The following is a 15315-nucleotide window of genomic DNA, read 5'->3' as shown; positions in this document are numbered from 1 at the left end:
GAGCAAAGTGAGGTTCTTAGAATGCAGCGTGCATTACCAGATTCTGCATGTTCTAGGTTTCACAGCTTGCCTGTACGCATGCATCGTTCAGTAGCGGGGACAGGGAAAAGCGGACTTCCAACCTCCTCTTTCTGGCCCTCACGATTCTTGTCAGGTCACATTCCTTACTGGCCTTGCTCAGTGCCCTTAAGTGGTTTTTGCCTGGCTAGAATGTGTCTCTGAATTGCACTAAAGGCCCTTGATTTGCTGGTTGGAGGGACTTCTGTGTGTGGCTGAAATGTTAACCTATCACAAAAAAGGAAGAGGCACTTCCGCTGCCCTATGCGCTTTTGCTTCTTGCCACACCAAAAACTGAGCTTCTGAAAATGCTTCCTGTATCATACGTTCTTCCCATTAAAGACTATTTTAGAGCAAGTTCATCTAGTCCAACATTGCAGAAATCACAGCTGAAGCTGGGCCTCTCTTTTCCCTCCCTTTTCCTGCAAAGGTGTCACACGTGGCTCCTGTAAGGCGATCTGTGGCTGCCAAGAGCCAAAGTCCTATTTTCTCACGCCGATGAGCAGGAGACTTTATAGAGTCTCTGGCTCTGACCCGTTGGCTTCGTGGCCTGGCTGAGCTCCTGAGTTTCCTCCTCAAGGACATTTGCTTGACCCCGGACAAGCTTGTATCTTGATGATCGGCAGGAACAATGAGTAAGAGGATGATTTTCTTTCTCATTTTGCACCAAGATGCGCCTACCTGCACAGGGTCTGCCTGAAGCTTCAACCTGTCGGCAGAAATGTATAGGACACATGTCTCTCGCTGCCGCCGGAGCCAAGCCCTCCTTGCTTCTGCCTGCAGGGCTGGCTGGCTCTTGCCTGGTCTAAGCTGGGCTGCAGCTTCTATTGCAGTCCTGTCCTGAAGGCAGTCAAAGAGCATGGGCCAGCCAGACGTTCCTCTCTTGTTTGAAAAGACACAAAGTTCCTCTTGGCATTCATAAAACAGTTGAGTTTGAGAGGAGGCTAATCTAGTTCAACCTAAGAATCATGGCTAAAGAATCCCTGACAGATGGCCAGTCAACCTCCAACAAAGGAGAGTCCACCACCTTCGAAGGAGGTCCGTTCCGTTCCTTGTGCGCATATTTTCACCTCTTGAGGAGGGTTTGGGGTGTGGAACAAGGGTGTGTGTGTATGCACACTGTCCTGGAGGAGAACAAAGGCCCCCTGGCTGGCTGCTCCCTCCATCATAGGCAGGCAGGCAGACATCAGCGGGTGGTGGCAGCTGCGAATGAGGCTTCTCTGCATTTTGGGTCCTTGGGTGGTCATCAGGCTACTGGGTGGAAGAGGCCATCTGGGTGGAGATAAAAGTCTCTATCACACCATGAGTGGACGGCAGCAAGTGGCTGTGACTGTTGGAGGAGTCGGAGCTCTGGTAGAGCACCAGGCTACTGGAGGAGACTGTTTGGAAGGAAAGGAGAAGAGGGGAGGGGAAAACACCCATAAGCACACGTGAGTGTAAGCAGGGAGAGATCATCACTTGATATGATGCGATAATATGATAATCTTTATTGTCATTGTCCCATACAGAACAACGAAATTGAAAAAACCTACATCAGACATTCAAAAACCAACAAGCCTGCTATCCCAGCCTGGTTAGCCCCCTAAAAACTCTGATACCCCATAATTAAATACAATATACTCCCATAGAGACTACCTTATACTGCGTTTCCTTAGGAACATAGGCTGGCTTACACTGTGATGGACCATTGGTCCAGCTAGCTCAGCAGGGTCAACACTAGCCAACAGCAACGTATTTCAGGTAGGGGTTGCTCCAAGCCCTACTGGAAGATACTGGGGATTGAACCAGCCATCGTCTGCAGGCAAAAAAGGCACTGTGACAGGGAGCTACAGCCCTTCCTTCAGTTCCTATACCCGCAAAAGGGAATATACACACATGCACACACCCCCCAAACATTTTAGGGTTGCAGTGCTTAGTTCAACCTTCCCCAACTCCCATTGGCCCAGGCCAGCGCAACTATATGACACTGGAGCTGAAGAGGGAGCAGCTGTGAGTCAGTGTAGGCAATACTGAGCTCAATGGGCCAACCTATAAGGTGGTTCTTTGTATTCCCACAGCACAGATGTGGTGGCTGGGGCTGATGGGAGTTGCAGTCCAAAACATCTGGACAGGCATCGGATTGAGGGGGGACAGCTTGGACAAACTCCAGGGATAGCCAACCATAAGTGGACTACAAATCCCATCATCCCTGATGAATGGCCATACTGATTGGGCTGATGGGGGTTGTAGTCCACATGGGCTGCCCCAACACTAACCAATAAACACTGCAAGTTACTGTCTTGAGGATGCAATGTTTATGAAATCCCCTTGCTCCACCAAAGAATGGAAAGCCCTCAATGCTGGCAGGAGCTTCAGTTGCGCATTCTTCAAAGCAGGGCTCCCCACCCCCACTTACCAGCAGGGCTAGAGGTGAGTCGATGGCTGGGCTGGAGGTGCTGGATGGTGGCATCTTGGTTCTGTAAGTGTATGGTGGAAGCCTGCACGGGGGGCGTGTGCATCCCAGACTCTGTGTGTGCCTCAGAGTCTGATGTGAACACCTGTAAAATGTGGGAGGGAGAGAGAGATTAACAACACAATAAGAAATCTGGAAACTGCTGGTTTTGGGAATTTCAGACAAAATTAAAATTAAAATTAAAATTAAAATTAAAATTAAAATTAAAATTAAAATTAAAATTAAAATTAAAATTAAAATTAAAATTAAAATTAAAATTATTATATTGATTGAATAGAAGAATATCAACAAGCTGGAAAGTGTGCAGAGAAGGGCAACCAAGATGATCAAGGGTCTGGAAACAGAGCCTTATGAGGAACGGTTAAGGGAACTGGGTATGTTTAGCCTGGAGAAAATGGAGAGGTGATAGGATAGCCAAATATCTGTCGCATGAGAGATGGAGCAAGCTTGCTTTCTGCTGCTCCAGAGGGTAGCGCACGATGGATGGCTGAACTGATGGATTCAAATGACAAGGAGATTCCGGCTACATATTAGGAAGAATTTTCTGATGGTAAATGCTGTTAAGCAGTGAAGCAGACTGCCTCAGAAGGTGGTGGACTCTCCTTCCTTGGAGGTGTTTAAACAGAGGTCGGATGAGTTTGGATTTCAGGGCATCTTTCCCAGGTTCCTCCTTTCCCGGCTTCCCCATCTTACCTGCTTGGTTGGCGTCAGGCTGGCCAAGGCGCTGAGGTTGGCTGTGTCTGTGATCACCATGGTCTGCGGCAGCAGCCCAGTGTGGGCGTACTGAGCCATCTCTGGTTTGTGGCCGTAGAGAGCTAGGGGACCAAAAAGGCATGAGAATAGAGGTTGTATGGAGGACTCTTGAGGGAGAAGGGAACCATGGAGTTAACTCCGGCTTCCAAACATCTCTAGGGTGACCATTATCCCTTATTTGCTTTTTAATCATCCTTTGTACCCTGCTCTCCTTCGTCCAAAAAGCTGAATGTGCTTAGTAAGGGAGCCCTTCTCGTTTCATCCTGAACAACAACCCTGTAGGGTAGGTTCCCTCTCTCTACCACCACCACAGCTTCTTCTTCTGAGGTTGTCCTCCTAGGGCTGACAGAAAAAGGAGGAGGATGTTATTTTAGAAGGCGACCAGGGGAAGGAAGGGAACACTTTCAAGATGGCTGTACAAAGGCGTGGGGGTTAAGAGGAGGTGGAAGGGAGGCCCAGTGTAGTGTTGCAGTTAGAATAACAGACTAGGACCTGGGAGAGCTGGATTCGAATCCCCACTCAGCCACGAAGCTCACTGGGTAACCTTAGGCCAGTCACCGACACTCAGCCTAACCTACCTCACAGGATTGTTGTGAGGATAAACGAGGGAGAGAACTGCGTACGCCACATTGTGCTCCTTGAAGGAAAGGTGGGGAATAAATGTAAGCAAAAATCATAATAAAACAAGGCAGGGGCAATTAGCTACGCTTTCCTCACAATCCATGTGTTCCTTTTAAAATGGGCAGCCTGATCTTCCTTTGCAAAGCTCTGTGTGGCTTATTTCCTTCCATCCAAACGCTGCAGCATCTGATATTCGGAGGCAGACTGCCGCTGCCCATGGAGGCTCAGTTTAGCTGCCAAGTCTAGTAGCCAAGGGTAGGTTCATCCTCTCTGCATTTGCCTTTTCTCCCACAATGTGATGTCCTGCAAGTGCTTTGGACTACAAGTCCCATTAGCCCCACCCAACACAGCTGTATGATGAGAACACAGCTGTGCTGACTAGCTGGAGATGATGGGAAATGGAGTCCAAAGTATCCGCATCGAGTTGAACAAGGCCTGCCGTGAGTCCTTGGCCCACAATTCCAGGGAGCCTCCCTCCCTGCCTTGCTGGCTCCCCAACCTACCGTGAGGTGCCTGGATCTGGGCCATGGTGGCCATGAAAGGGCTCTGGTTGAGATGGCCCTGGACCTGTTGCATGATGGGCTGCTGGTACGATGGGTGCAGCTGCTGGGAGAACTGGACTGGCTGCAGGGTGGTGAGGCTGCTGCCCATGTTGTTGATCACTGGGACACTCTGGGGCTGAGTGGAGGCCAAGCCTGGAAGACAGGAAAGAGCATCTTCAGTAGTTCACTTTCTCTCCCCGCCCCCCCCCAAAAAAACACCAGCTAGTTCCAGCCAGCCAGGGAGCAAAGTCTCCCTTTTTTTGCAGGAAATTTGCAGCGATGGAAAGCGAGAACCAGTGTTTGTCGTCTTGAAGCATCCTGGCACTGTTCTGCAGCTTTACTTCAGTGGGTCTTTGAAATATACTCGGAGTCGAGAGTGGATTTCATGCTCTTTGTTCAGCTCATAGTAGTGAGGCGGAATGGAAGTTCCCCCGAAATGTCTGCTTTATATACATTATTTACACAATGGGCCCCATGTGATTGGCTAATTCTAGGATTCTCCTGTAGGCCAATCAGATTGCGGATTCACTTCCACCTGGAGTTCGATTGGGTGGCACCTGCAGACCAATCAGACTGCTGCATTCTGGATCCTATTGTTCTAGGACCAATCAGACTGCTGCATTCTGAATCCTATTGTTCTAGGGCCAATCAGACTGCTGTATTCTGAATCCTATTGTTCTAGGACCAATCAGACTGCTGTATTCTGAATCCTATTGTTCTAGGACCAATCAGTCTGCTGCAATTTGGATCCTATTCAACTCAGTACATAACAGTCTTGCTGCACAATGAGGACTAGAAAGCTACTTGTTTGCTACTGTATGCAAACGGCATGCCTTGCCTATGTCTCTCCTCACTTACCGATGACCAGAGTGGAGGCCCCTGTGTTGGTGAAGGCTGGTGTGAGCGAAGACGTGTCTCCCGGCCCAATTGCCATGACACCTGGGAGTGATGCCATGATGAGGTTCTGGGTTTGCTGGCTCAGGGTGTGGTTCTGCTCTAGGCTGTGCAGGGCTGTCAGGGTGCTAACTGGGGGGAGAGAGCCCCCAGGAGCGGAGATCTGTGCACAGGAGAAATAGGGAAGAATATCAACATGCTTTTTGAGACAGGATTGTGGGATATACATTTGGGATAGCTTAGAAGTAGTGTGATATTAATTGCATTTATTGGGAAGCTTGGCAGTAAGCAGAACCACTGGCAGATTTCTGGATGACTTTCAGGAGATCTGCAAGGATTTCTGGTCCCCAGTTGTTCAACAAGAGCAGCAACAAAATGGCTCCCAACCGTCCAGTGGAGGCTAGTTCCCCTTTGGGACTAATAGGGCGCAAGGCAGGGAGCCCAACAGTAGGTGGTGCCAACGAGCCCAGGCAGTGCTTGACTCACCAGCTTTGCATCTCCTGCAGAACTAACTGAGCACAGGCCAGGGGAAGAAGCATGGTGCAAGATGGTCTGGGTGGTCACAATGGAATTGCTTCCCCCATGCTGGTTGCCGTCTGAGGAATCTGTCTCACTGACGGGCTGCTGGTTGTACCTCATGCCAGAGTCGGAAAAGGAGAGTTGTTGCTGCTGCTGCTGCTGCTGTTGCTGCTGCAAAGGGGATTGTTCTATAAACAAACAAAAGAAGGGGGAGATAATTCTTAGTAATTTGTGCTTAAGCTGAGGACGCTTAGCTCTGACCTCAGACAGGGCCGGCCCTACCCTTAGGCAGAGTGAGGCAGTTTATTTAAATCATCAATTTCTTCCTCCACTGGTTCTGCTGAGAGACCACATGTCATGGCCTCTTCCTCAACTGTCACCCAGCAGCAGCCAATCCATCCGGCTATACCCGAACGAGCGTCTCCACCCCCATCGTTCAGCCGGGACACAGAGGCCCAGCTCCGAGGGCCTTCTGGCAGTTCCCTCACTGCAAGAAGCGAGGTTACAGGGAACCAGGCAGAGGGCCTTCTCGGTAGTGGCGCCCGCCCTGTGGAATGCCCTCCCATCAGATGTCAATGAAATAAACAACTATCTGACTTTTAGAAGACATCTGAAGGCAGCCCTGTTTAGGGAAGTTTTTAATGTTTGATGTTTTATTGTATTGTTAATATTTTGTTGCAAGCCGCCCAGAGTGGCTAGGGAAACCCAGCCAGATGGACGGGAAAGAAAGAAAGAAAGAAAGAAAGAAAGAAAGAAAGAAAGAAAGAAAGATCTGAAATGCTTCCATTGCAACTGGCCATTGTGTGAACTGTAACTTGTAGCAACGTGTCCTGGACTTTGCTTTTTCCCCATCCTCCCTCCCTCCTCCTCCTCGCTCTTTCCTTTTGGGCTGTGTCCTTTAGATTCTAAACTGGAGGGCAGGAACTGATGGTGGTGGTGGGGATTGATCCGTAAGCGACTCTGGGAGTCATTTTGGCTGAAGTCTAAGAGCTGTGTGGATGGGGAGAGATTTCAAATAAATAAATAGTGCCTGACACTCACCATGGACCTTGCTTGGTGAGAGGGGCGTTGCTGACTGGAGCGAGGAAGAGCCCAAGGTGGGCACAGATCCGGGCTGCGGCCCACTGTAGCTGTCCATGGCGAGCTTGTGCCGGAAAGCCTCCTCCTTCCGGCGGTTGGCAAACCAGTTGTAAACTCTCACCTCAGTCACCAGGTTCGAGCCCAGACCCTGGGCCTGGGAAGGGGATACACCGCGCTGGATGCACTCTGCCCTGCCGGAAAAGGCCATGGATTTGTCAGGTCGGGGACGGGAGTTGTGTTAAGGCGAAGCCATTTCTCCAAAGGGAACCCCTTCAAATCCAAGGAGTGGCGTGTCTGTTGCACCATTTCCAAAGATATATGAGCTGCATGAAGAACATAAGAAGAACTCTGCTGGACCAGACCAGTGGCCCATATAGTCCATCATTCTCTTCTCACAATTAATCTCCTCCATGAATCTGTCCAATCCTCTTCTGAGACTGACCCAGAAACTCCAGCGGGTGCAGAATGCCGCGGCAAGACTCCTTACGGGGTCCTCGCTGCGAGATCACATTCACCCGGTGCTATACCAGCTGCACTGGCTCCCGGTGGAGTACAGGATCAGGTTTAAGGTGCTGGTTTTAACCTTTAAAGCCCTATACGGCCTAGGACCCTTGTACCTACGGGACCGCCTCTCCTGGTATGTCCCACAGAGGAACTTACGGTCTTCAAACAAAAACATCTTGGAGGTCCCAGGCCACAGAGAGGTTAGGCTGGCCTCAACTAGAGCCAGGGCTTTTTCGGCTGTGGCTCCGATCTGGTGGAACGCTCTGTCACAAGAGACTAGGGCCCTGCGGGACTTGACATCTTTCCGCGGGGCCTGCAAGACAGAGCTGTTCCACCAGAGCTGTTCCACCAGGCACAGCCTGACTCCCTCCTTTGGCAACCTTCACAGAACTCTAGCCCAATGGTTGCCATTAATTTGATTTGAATTAATTTTATAATGAAATGATTTTAGAATGTTGTATTATTTTATTGTTGTTAGCCGCCCTGAGCCCGGCTTTGGCTGGGGAGGGCGGGATATAAATAAAAATTTATTATTATTATTTTAAAGCCATCCCTATTGGAGGCCATCACTGCCTCCTGTGGGAATGTGTTTTGTTCCATTCCCCCGATGTTTTCTTCCCTGAGAGTTTTCTCCTTTAATGTGACCCTTCACTTGCCATAAAGGCCACTTTCAGAAATCTAGCAGAACCTAGTGGACGTTTAGCACGCCTTTCCATGTTAGGAAAATAAGTCTGTTCCCGCTTCCCTGGAAAATCATGGAATGAAATCTGGGGCGATATTTCAGCTTTCTCAAAGGATTCTGAGCCCTGTAGTTTGTTAAGAGTTCTTGCTTTGAATTGTAACTTGGTGAAGAGTGAACCACCATGTCCAGAATAATTTGAGGAGGGAAAAATGTGCTTTGGGTGTATTTTAAAGGTGTGAGGAGCACACAGCTGACAGCCCCTGAGCTATGAAGCATTTCATAAGATCCCAGTATAGGGTGCAAAAGAATCCTATCGTCCCTGACTGCAGAGGTGCTTTCAGGTAATTACTTTTGGCGCCTCCTCTGCATTAATTATAGTCTAACCATAGTTGGCTCAGATCTCTCTGTACTTTTGCATTTTTAGTCCTGAGGTTCATCTAGACCTCATAGCTGATTATATGTTTAGGTCTAATTTGGGGTGAAATAGTTAAACTGGGGGCAGAATGAGCAAGGAATTATTAGCTTCAGCTCAGCCAAAATCAGTAATTTACTTCCCCCACCCATTTCTTCCCACCCCTTACTTTGTGTAACATAAGTAAGAGCCGGCTGGATCAGGTCAATGGCCCATTCAGTCCAGGATCCTGTTCTCACAGTGGCTAACCAGATGCCTGTGGGAAACCAGCAAGCAGGATTTGAGCACAAGAACACTCTCTCCTGTGGTTTTCAGCAACTGGTATTCAGAAACATCACTGCCTCTGACTATGGAGGCAGGGCATGGCCACCGTGGCTTGTAGCCCTTGATAGGCTTATCATTGCATTAATCTGTCCAATCCTCTTTGAAAGCCATCAAAGTTGGTGGCCATCGCTGCCTTTAGAGGGAGCAATCCCCATAGTTTAACTATGGGTTTATCCACACTCACCTTTCACCAGCCCTTTTCAGGCACAGTCTGCACCTTAAAGCTCTGTGTCCAAGCGCCTTTCTTTCCGCTCTGGTGCTTGCCCTGCGAAAACCCACTCTTTAAAGCTCTATCGGAGCAAACAGCAATCTGCGAAAAACCAGAATTGACTTTTTCTCCAATGGAGCACTAAAATGTGGGCTTTTGCAGGGGAAACTCTGGGGCAAAACAAACAAACAAACAAACCCATGCTCGGACAAGGAACTTTTAAGCGCAGACTTGTGCCTGGAAACAGCAGGGCAAAAGGTAATTGTGGATAAGTGCTATGTACTGCATGAGTTTTTTTCGTCTAGGAGAACAGGATGCTGGGCTAGCTGGGCCAGTGGCCTGATCCAGCAGTGTCTTCTGATGTTCTAACGTTCTTAAAAGAGAGACCTTCCTCCATTCACCTGTTGCACTCCTCCACTAAGGCTTCCCGTTCCTCCTTGCTGGGATTCTTCTGCCTCTCATAGGCTTGGAAGAGGATTTGCTGTGAAGCTGGGCCCCACTTGAAGCGATTGCGTCTGCCTTTCTTCGTCGGCAGGTCCTCTCCCATTGCATCTTCCACCATTATGCCCTGGCCAGCATGGGTGAATTCTGGAACCACAGAAAGGGTGGGGTGCAACCATCTCTGGGGCAGCCCTTATGTTGTGGAACTCCCTCCTTCATTATTCTTTTTTTTTTGTCAAACACACATCTCTTTGCCCAGGACTTTAGCACCTGACCCACCATATCCTTGTGTTTCTAAATTGTTTTAAACAGTTTTTAATGTTGTATTTTAAATTGTTATGTGACCTTAGGTTGAAGGCTGATAATAATAATAATAATAATAATAATAATAATTACAGTAGTAATAATAATACTGTTCATTTTCTAAAAAATGTTTAGGGGTACTCTCATTTTGACTCAAGAAAAATCACCATTTTATAGTTCAAATCAGGGGAAATAATTACAGTAAATGGACAAAAGTACAAAGATTCACAAAATGTTTAGTGTATGTGTTCCCCCAGAAAAAAAGCACTGCATAGAAACATAGATATAAAAGCATGTGTTAAGGGTATAAACCCCCCCCCCATCTCATTGTCTGGCTAGGTCACTTCCTGGTTCATACTATTTTTAGCATCCCCAAAGACAGAAGCCCACCCTACAGGAAGTTGTTGCTCCCTGCGTATCTTCTAAGTTTGGCTTGAAGGATGCTCCCCCAAGCCAGATCATTCATCTAGATATGCAACAGGCAGCCTCATCTAATAGAGGGAGACTTCCTTTTGGGTCTGCAGTAGGAATGAATGAATGATCCTGACTGCAGGCTGACCGAGAGGCCCAGGCAGAGGATCCGTGGTCAGCCTCTTCTATGGGAGTGGGTCCTTTGGGTTCTAAGCAACCAGAGGCTCCCATGTGCCTTTGGCAAGGACCTGTATCAGTGCTTCCCCATCCCTTGCACCCTTGGCAGTAGGGCTGGGTGATATATATCATCCAGAATTTATTTGAAGTCCATATCGTGATATCGGTTTCGTAATTTTTGACCTGGCAATATATTGCAAATCATTATATGGGTGGGTGCTATGCAGAAATCACAATGTGGGAAAAACCATGCAGCCAGCCAATGCATCTACATAGCTCCATCCTTATTTCAGACATGGTGATATATCAGTATATTGTGATGTTTAGCTGTTGATATAGCACAATGTTGAAAACCAGAGGAGCCTATCCACCTTGCCTGGCCATCCTGGGCAGCGGTGGAGCTGGCTGGCAGGTTCCTAGTCACTCCAAGCAGGAGTGGAGAGGCATGGTTTTTGTGCCCCCTGGGCCTGCACCCTTGACAGGGGCCAACTTGGCCAACCTCTAGGCACACCCCAGGCAGCGACTTTTAGTCACTGAATTCATTTATTTCTCGCAGCACATTTGAAGCTGCTGGCCATGTTTTCTCCAACTAACAGGAGCAACATTTTTCAGACATGGAAATTCAGCGTGCATCATGGCACACGAGTGTTGCAAATTGGCCCAGAATCCCTTGCAAATGTTGCGCTGACCGGCTCTGCTGCTGTTGAGCAGGTAGATAATGGCTTTGCTCTGGTACATGCTTTGGGGCTAGGAAAGAGCTGCTGGTTGCTGTACTTACGCTGAGCCACCTCTCGCTGCTTGCGGACGTACCAGGTGTAGAGGGCAGCCCTCTTCTGAGTTTTCATGGGTGTGCCCTTGTTGAGATGCTGGGAGAGGTGGGATTGATTCAAGCCTGTGGTGTCTACCACCTCCCGCTGGGGAATATTGTGCTGCTGTAGGTAGGATTTCACCATCTTGGCTACCCTCCAGGGATCCTCTCTGGAAGGAACAGAAAGCATACACTACATGAAAGAGGGTTACAGGTGGTTGGACTACAGTAGATGACCCTTCGTGTCCTTTCTCCCTATGTGTCCTGAGAAGCAAGGAGAATCAACCAATGAAATTTATGGTAGTAGATGTTGGGTCAACACTAGAAGATGCTGTTCAGTCTCCTCTATGCGGCAGGCTGTCCCAGCTGAATAAATTTATCTTTACCATGAGTGTCTACTTGTTAGGGTTTTAGTCTTGTTTTAAATTTATTTGTCTTTTTTGTGTTTATGAAGTGTTTTTCATTATCTTATGTGTAAAGGGCCCTGAGATAGTAGTTTAGAAGGTGGTTAATAAATTATTTGTAATAGTAATATTATTATATACAGTGGTACCTTGGTTCTCAAACACCGAAAACCCGGAAGTAAGGGTTCCGGTTTTCAAACGTTTTTTCGGAAGCTGAATGTCCGATGTGGCTGTTGGCTATTGTTTCCAGGCTGCCTGCACCATTCAGAAGCTGTGCCTTGGTTTTTGAACATTTCAGAAGTCAAATGGACTTCCGAAACGGATTAAGTTTGGCGCTTTTGTTTTTGCTATTTATTTTGCATTTTTGTTGTTGAGGCTTTTCTGGTTAATTTGTTTTTGTGACTGTATGGAACCCTGTTCAGCTACTGATTGATTGATAATGTGACTGCGGAAATGGATAAAAGCCCCCCCATCCAAACAATGACTATCATCAGTGCAGGTATCATCTACAATACAGTGGTACCTCGGGTTAAGTACTTAATTCATTCCGGAGGTCTGTTCTTAACCTGAAACTGTTCTTAACCGGAGGTACCACCTTAGCTAACGGGGCCTCCTGCTGCTGCCGCGCCACCAGAGCACGATTTCTATTCTCATCCTGAAGCAAAGTTCTTAACCCGAGGTACTATTTCTGGGTTAGCAGAGTCTGTAACCTGAAGCGTATGTAACCTGAAGCGTATGTAACCTGAGATACCACTGCACTGTCTTATTTATTTTATAGTACAGTACATTGATTATTGCTTTCATTTTATGGAACAATGGTCTTGTTAGATAGTAAAATTCATGTTAAATTGCTGTTTTAGGGGTTCTTTTTAAAAGTCTGGAATGGATTAATCCGTTTTGCATCGCTTTCCATGGGAAAGCACGCCTTGGTTTTGGAACGCCTTGGTTTTGGAACGGATGTCCGGATCTGATTAAGTTTGAGAACCAAGGTACCACTGTAGCTATTAAGTTGTATGCACAACATGGAGATTCTTGAGTCAACCTCTTTAGAACATTATGGCATCCATCCGCCCTCTTTCCATACCTTAATCTCATTCCTATTCTATTCCTATCCTATTCCTGGATCAGGCCAAAGAGGCCTCATTATAGTCCTGGTCTCAAAGTGGCTAACAAGATGCTCCAGTGAGGAACCCTCAAGCAGGATTTGAGCACCAGAGCACTCCCCACTCATGCTTTACATTTTGTATTCTATGAATACTGGTCATTGACAATAATAAAGAGTTGAATAGTTTTGTATTGTACTCCTGTGCTCCACTCCATATTGCTGATTTATTATGCTCCTATATTTTGCATTTTTATATTTTGTTGTTCGGTGGAGTTGGGGGTTTTCAGAGGAGATTGTGAAGCTGCTTTGTGAGGAAGTTCCTCAAAAAGCAGCGGAACAATTTTTTTAAAAAAAACAACCATGGAGTTAAGGGAAATCCTGAGCTTCTTTCAAATGATCGAAGCTTGAACTAGCTCGTTCTTTGATAGCGCAGTTCAAAGTGGTCCTGTTCACTGTTCACTGTCTCGCAGGCTGCTTCCCACCCGCTAGGCCTCGGCCTGCTGACACTGGTGCCCCTTATTATCCTTCTCTGACCCTTTTCCCAGCACCAGTTCAAGCTTCCCTTTTCGCTGGGCTTCTGAGGTCCCTTTTTTTAAGGGCTTCTCACCTCCCTTTTGTTACCTGAACAATAAGTAACCCAGGTAGTTAGTTATAAACTCAAAGGGAACAAGAGCCTGGTTGATAATTTATAGCAGCATCACAAATTTAAATGGAAAGTAAATATCAAGTTGTTAGCATTAAAAGAAAACCCAATCCCGGAGAACTGGGAAAGCAACATTCATGGGGGGGAATGCCACGATGTTCCACTCGTAATGAGCCTTTCGCTTAAATGTTATTTTCCTTTTATTTTGGTTTAACTTGCCCGCTTTCCAACATCTGTCTTCTTGCTATTCATTTTCTATGCTGCCTCTCCACCCCATTATTCTCCACCACTTCCTTGAGCAACGTTGAGCTGGGTTTCTGAGACCCATTCTTGGTACAAGAAAGAGGACCTTTGATCCCTTTGAAAACTAATTTGGGATTCCTGCTTCGGACCAAGCCCTGGACTCAAGATCACCACCGCTCACACCATCCCTGGTCTTTGAACCCTGAAGCCTGCATCTTTGTTGATTTCATTGAATAAATTGGACTTGGAAAGGACAGAGGAGGAAGAAAGGTAAGAACTGTTCCTCCTGGTAACATTTCCCCCCCTCTCTGTTGAATTTGGCCTTTAGGCTGGCCTGTGTACTGTGTGACACAACAAATATGATGTTGCAATTTGAGCCCAGAGCCCCAACAGCCGTTGCCATTCGCAGCAAAACAGAATCTAAATTTTAAAAAACCCACATGCATTCTCCTCCACCGCATCAGAAAATACAATCCACTTTCCTACTCCTGCCTTCCCAAATTGATTAACTTAATATTGCAATTTTAAATCCCTCCCCTCTTTTCTCTTTCTCTTTCTCTTTCTCTCTCTCTCTCTCTCTCTCTCTCTCTCACACACACACACACACACACACACACACAATATTTTCGGTTTGCTCTTCAAGGAAATATTCACATTTTCCTCTTGGAAAAAACCCAATCCTAACACATTTTAAAAATTGACCTTAAACACCCCATTTTAATTCTCCGCTTCTATAATCTGAACAAAGTAATGGCACTGAGAAGCAACAGAAAATGATTGTTCTCTATAGCACAGAGATTTTCAGGCTTTTGGGATTCTGTTCAGCGCTAGTCTACTGGCAATTACCAGCGCAAAGCATAGAGTCCTCTGAGGCTGCACATTGTAGGGTAAGATTGGTAGTGGTGAACAAAACTTGCTTCCAAGGAAGTTTTTCTGCCATTACTGATACTCTCCCAAGAGGAGGGGAGGTAGCCAACAGGGTGCCTTCCAGGTGTATTTTGAGCCCAGCTCCAATCAGCCCCAGCCACATCTGGCGGGCATCACATTGGTTTGGCCAACCTGAGAGGAATCCTTGATCAGCTTTTAATATTTCTGCAGAAGGACACTCTTTGGAAAAAAAACCCCCACTGCTGGAGCAGATTTACAGCACTTAAGAGGGCTATATCGGTCTCCCCACTGATGTTTAAATTACATTCTTAGCTTCACTTGTCAGAATACTCGACTCTTACCAATGGAAATGTTGCTCTAATTCCTTTTTGTGCTGTATCAGTACAATAACTATCGTGGCGGATAGGGCCTATGGATGGCTTCTAGTCAGTATAGCTGTGCTCTGCCTCCACAGTTAGAGGCAGCAAGGTTTTTGATTACCAGTTGCTAGAAACCACAGGAGGAGAGAGGGATCTTGTGCTCGAATCCTGCTCGCAGGTTTCCCTATGGGGCATTTGGCTGGCCACTGTGAGAAGAGGATGCTGGAGTGGGTGGCCATTGGCCTGATGCAGCAAGCTTTTCTGATGTTGTTAGGATTGCTCCAAACACTCCTGGGCCTCTTTGTGAATGCAATGGCAACAACTTGTTCAGGGGAAGGGCTGTGTCTCAGGGGTAAAGCAACTGTATTACATCCAAAGGTCCCAAGTTTAATCCCTGACAACATCTCCAGGCTAGGTTGGGAATGTCACCTGCCCGAAACCCCAGAGAGCAGCTGCCAGTTAGTGTCAACAACACTGAGCTTGAT

General features: G+C 47.2%; 1 protein-coding gene across 3 annotated transcripts in view; it reads right to left on the bottom strand.

The window, feature by feature from the left end:
* Positions 1 to 357: 357 nt before the first annotated feature.
* Positions 358 to 15315, bottom strand: part of HNF1A (HNF1 homeobox A) — a 47282-nt gene continuing 32324 nt past the window's right edge. For all 3 annotated transcript variants that reach the window (XM_053369234.1, XM_053369235.1, XM_053369233.1), the window contains 9 exons: positions 11159 to 11358; positions 9450 to 9636; positions 6880 to 7109; positions 5806 to 6026; positions 5284 to 5482; positions 4387 to 4578; positions 3203 to 3324; positions 2453 to 2594; positions 358 to 1436 (listed from right to left, as the gene is read on the bottom strand). In XM_053369234.1, the coding sequence (XP_053225209.1) occupies positions 1309 to 1436; positions 2453 to 2594; positions 3203 to 3324; positions 4387 to 4578; positions 5284 to 5482; positions 5806 to 6026; positions 6880 to 7109; positions 9450 to 9636; positions 11159 to 11333 (1596 nt within the window). In that variant the 5' untranslated portion in view covers positions 11334 to 11358 and the 3' untranslated portion in view covers positions 358 to 1308. The remainder of the gene's footprint in view (positions 1437 to 2452; positions 2595 to 3202; positions 3325 to 4386; positions 4579 to 5283; positions 5483 to 5805; positions 6027 to 6879; positions 7110 to 9449; positions 9637 to 11158; positions 11359 to 15315) is intronic.

This window comes from Podarcis raffonei, chromosome 16 (assembly GCF_027172205.1).
Source record: "Podarcis raffonei isolate rPodRaf1 chromosome 16, rPodRaf1.pri, whole genome shotgun sequence".
In the NCBI taxonomy this organism is placed as follows: Eukaryota; Metazoa; Chordata; class Lepidosauria; order Squamata; family Lacertidae; genus Podarcis; species Podarcis raffonei.
The sequence above is the reverse complement of the archived record's forward strand: the minus strand, read 5'-3'. Positions and strand labels throughout refer to the sequence as shown.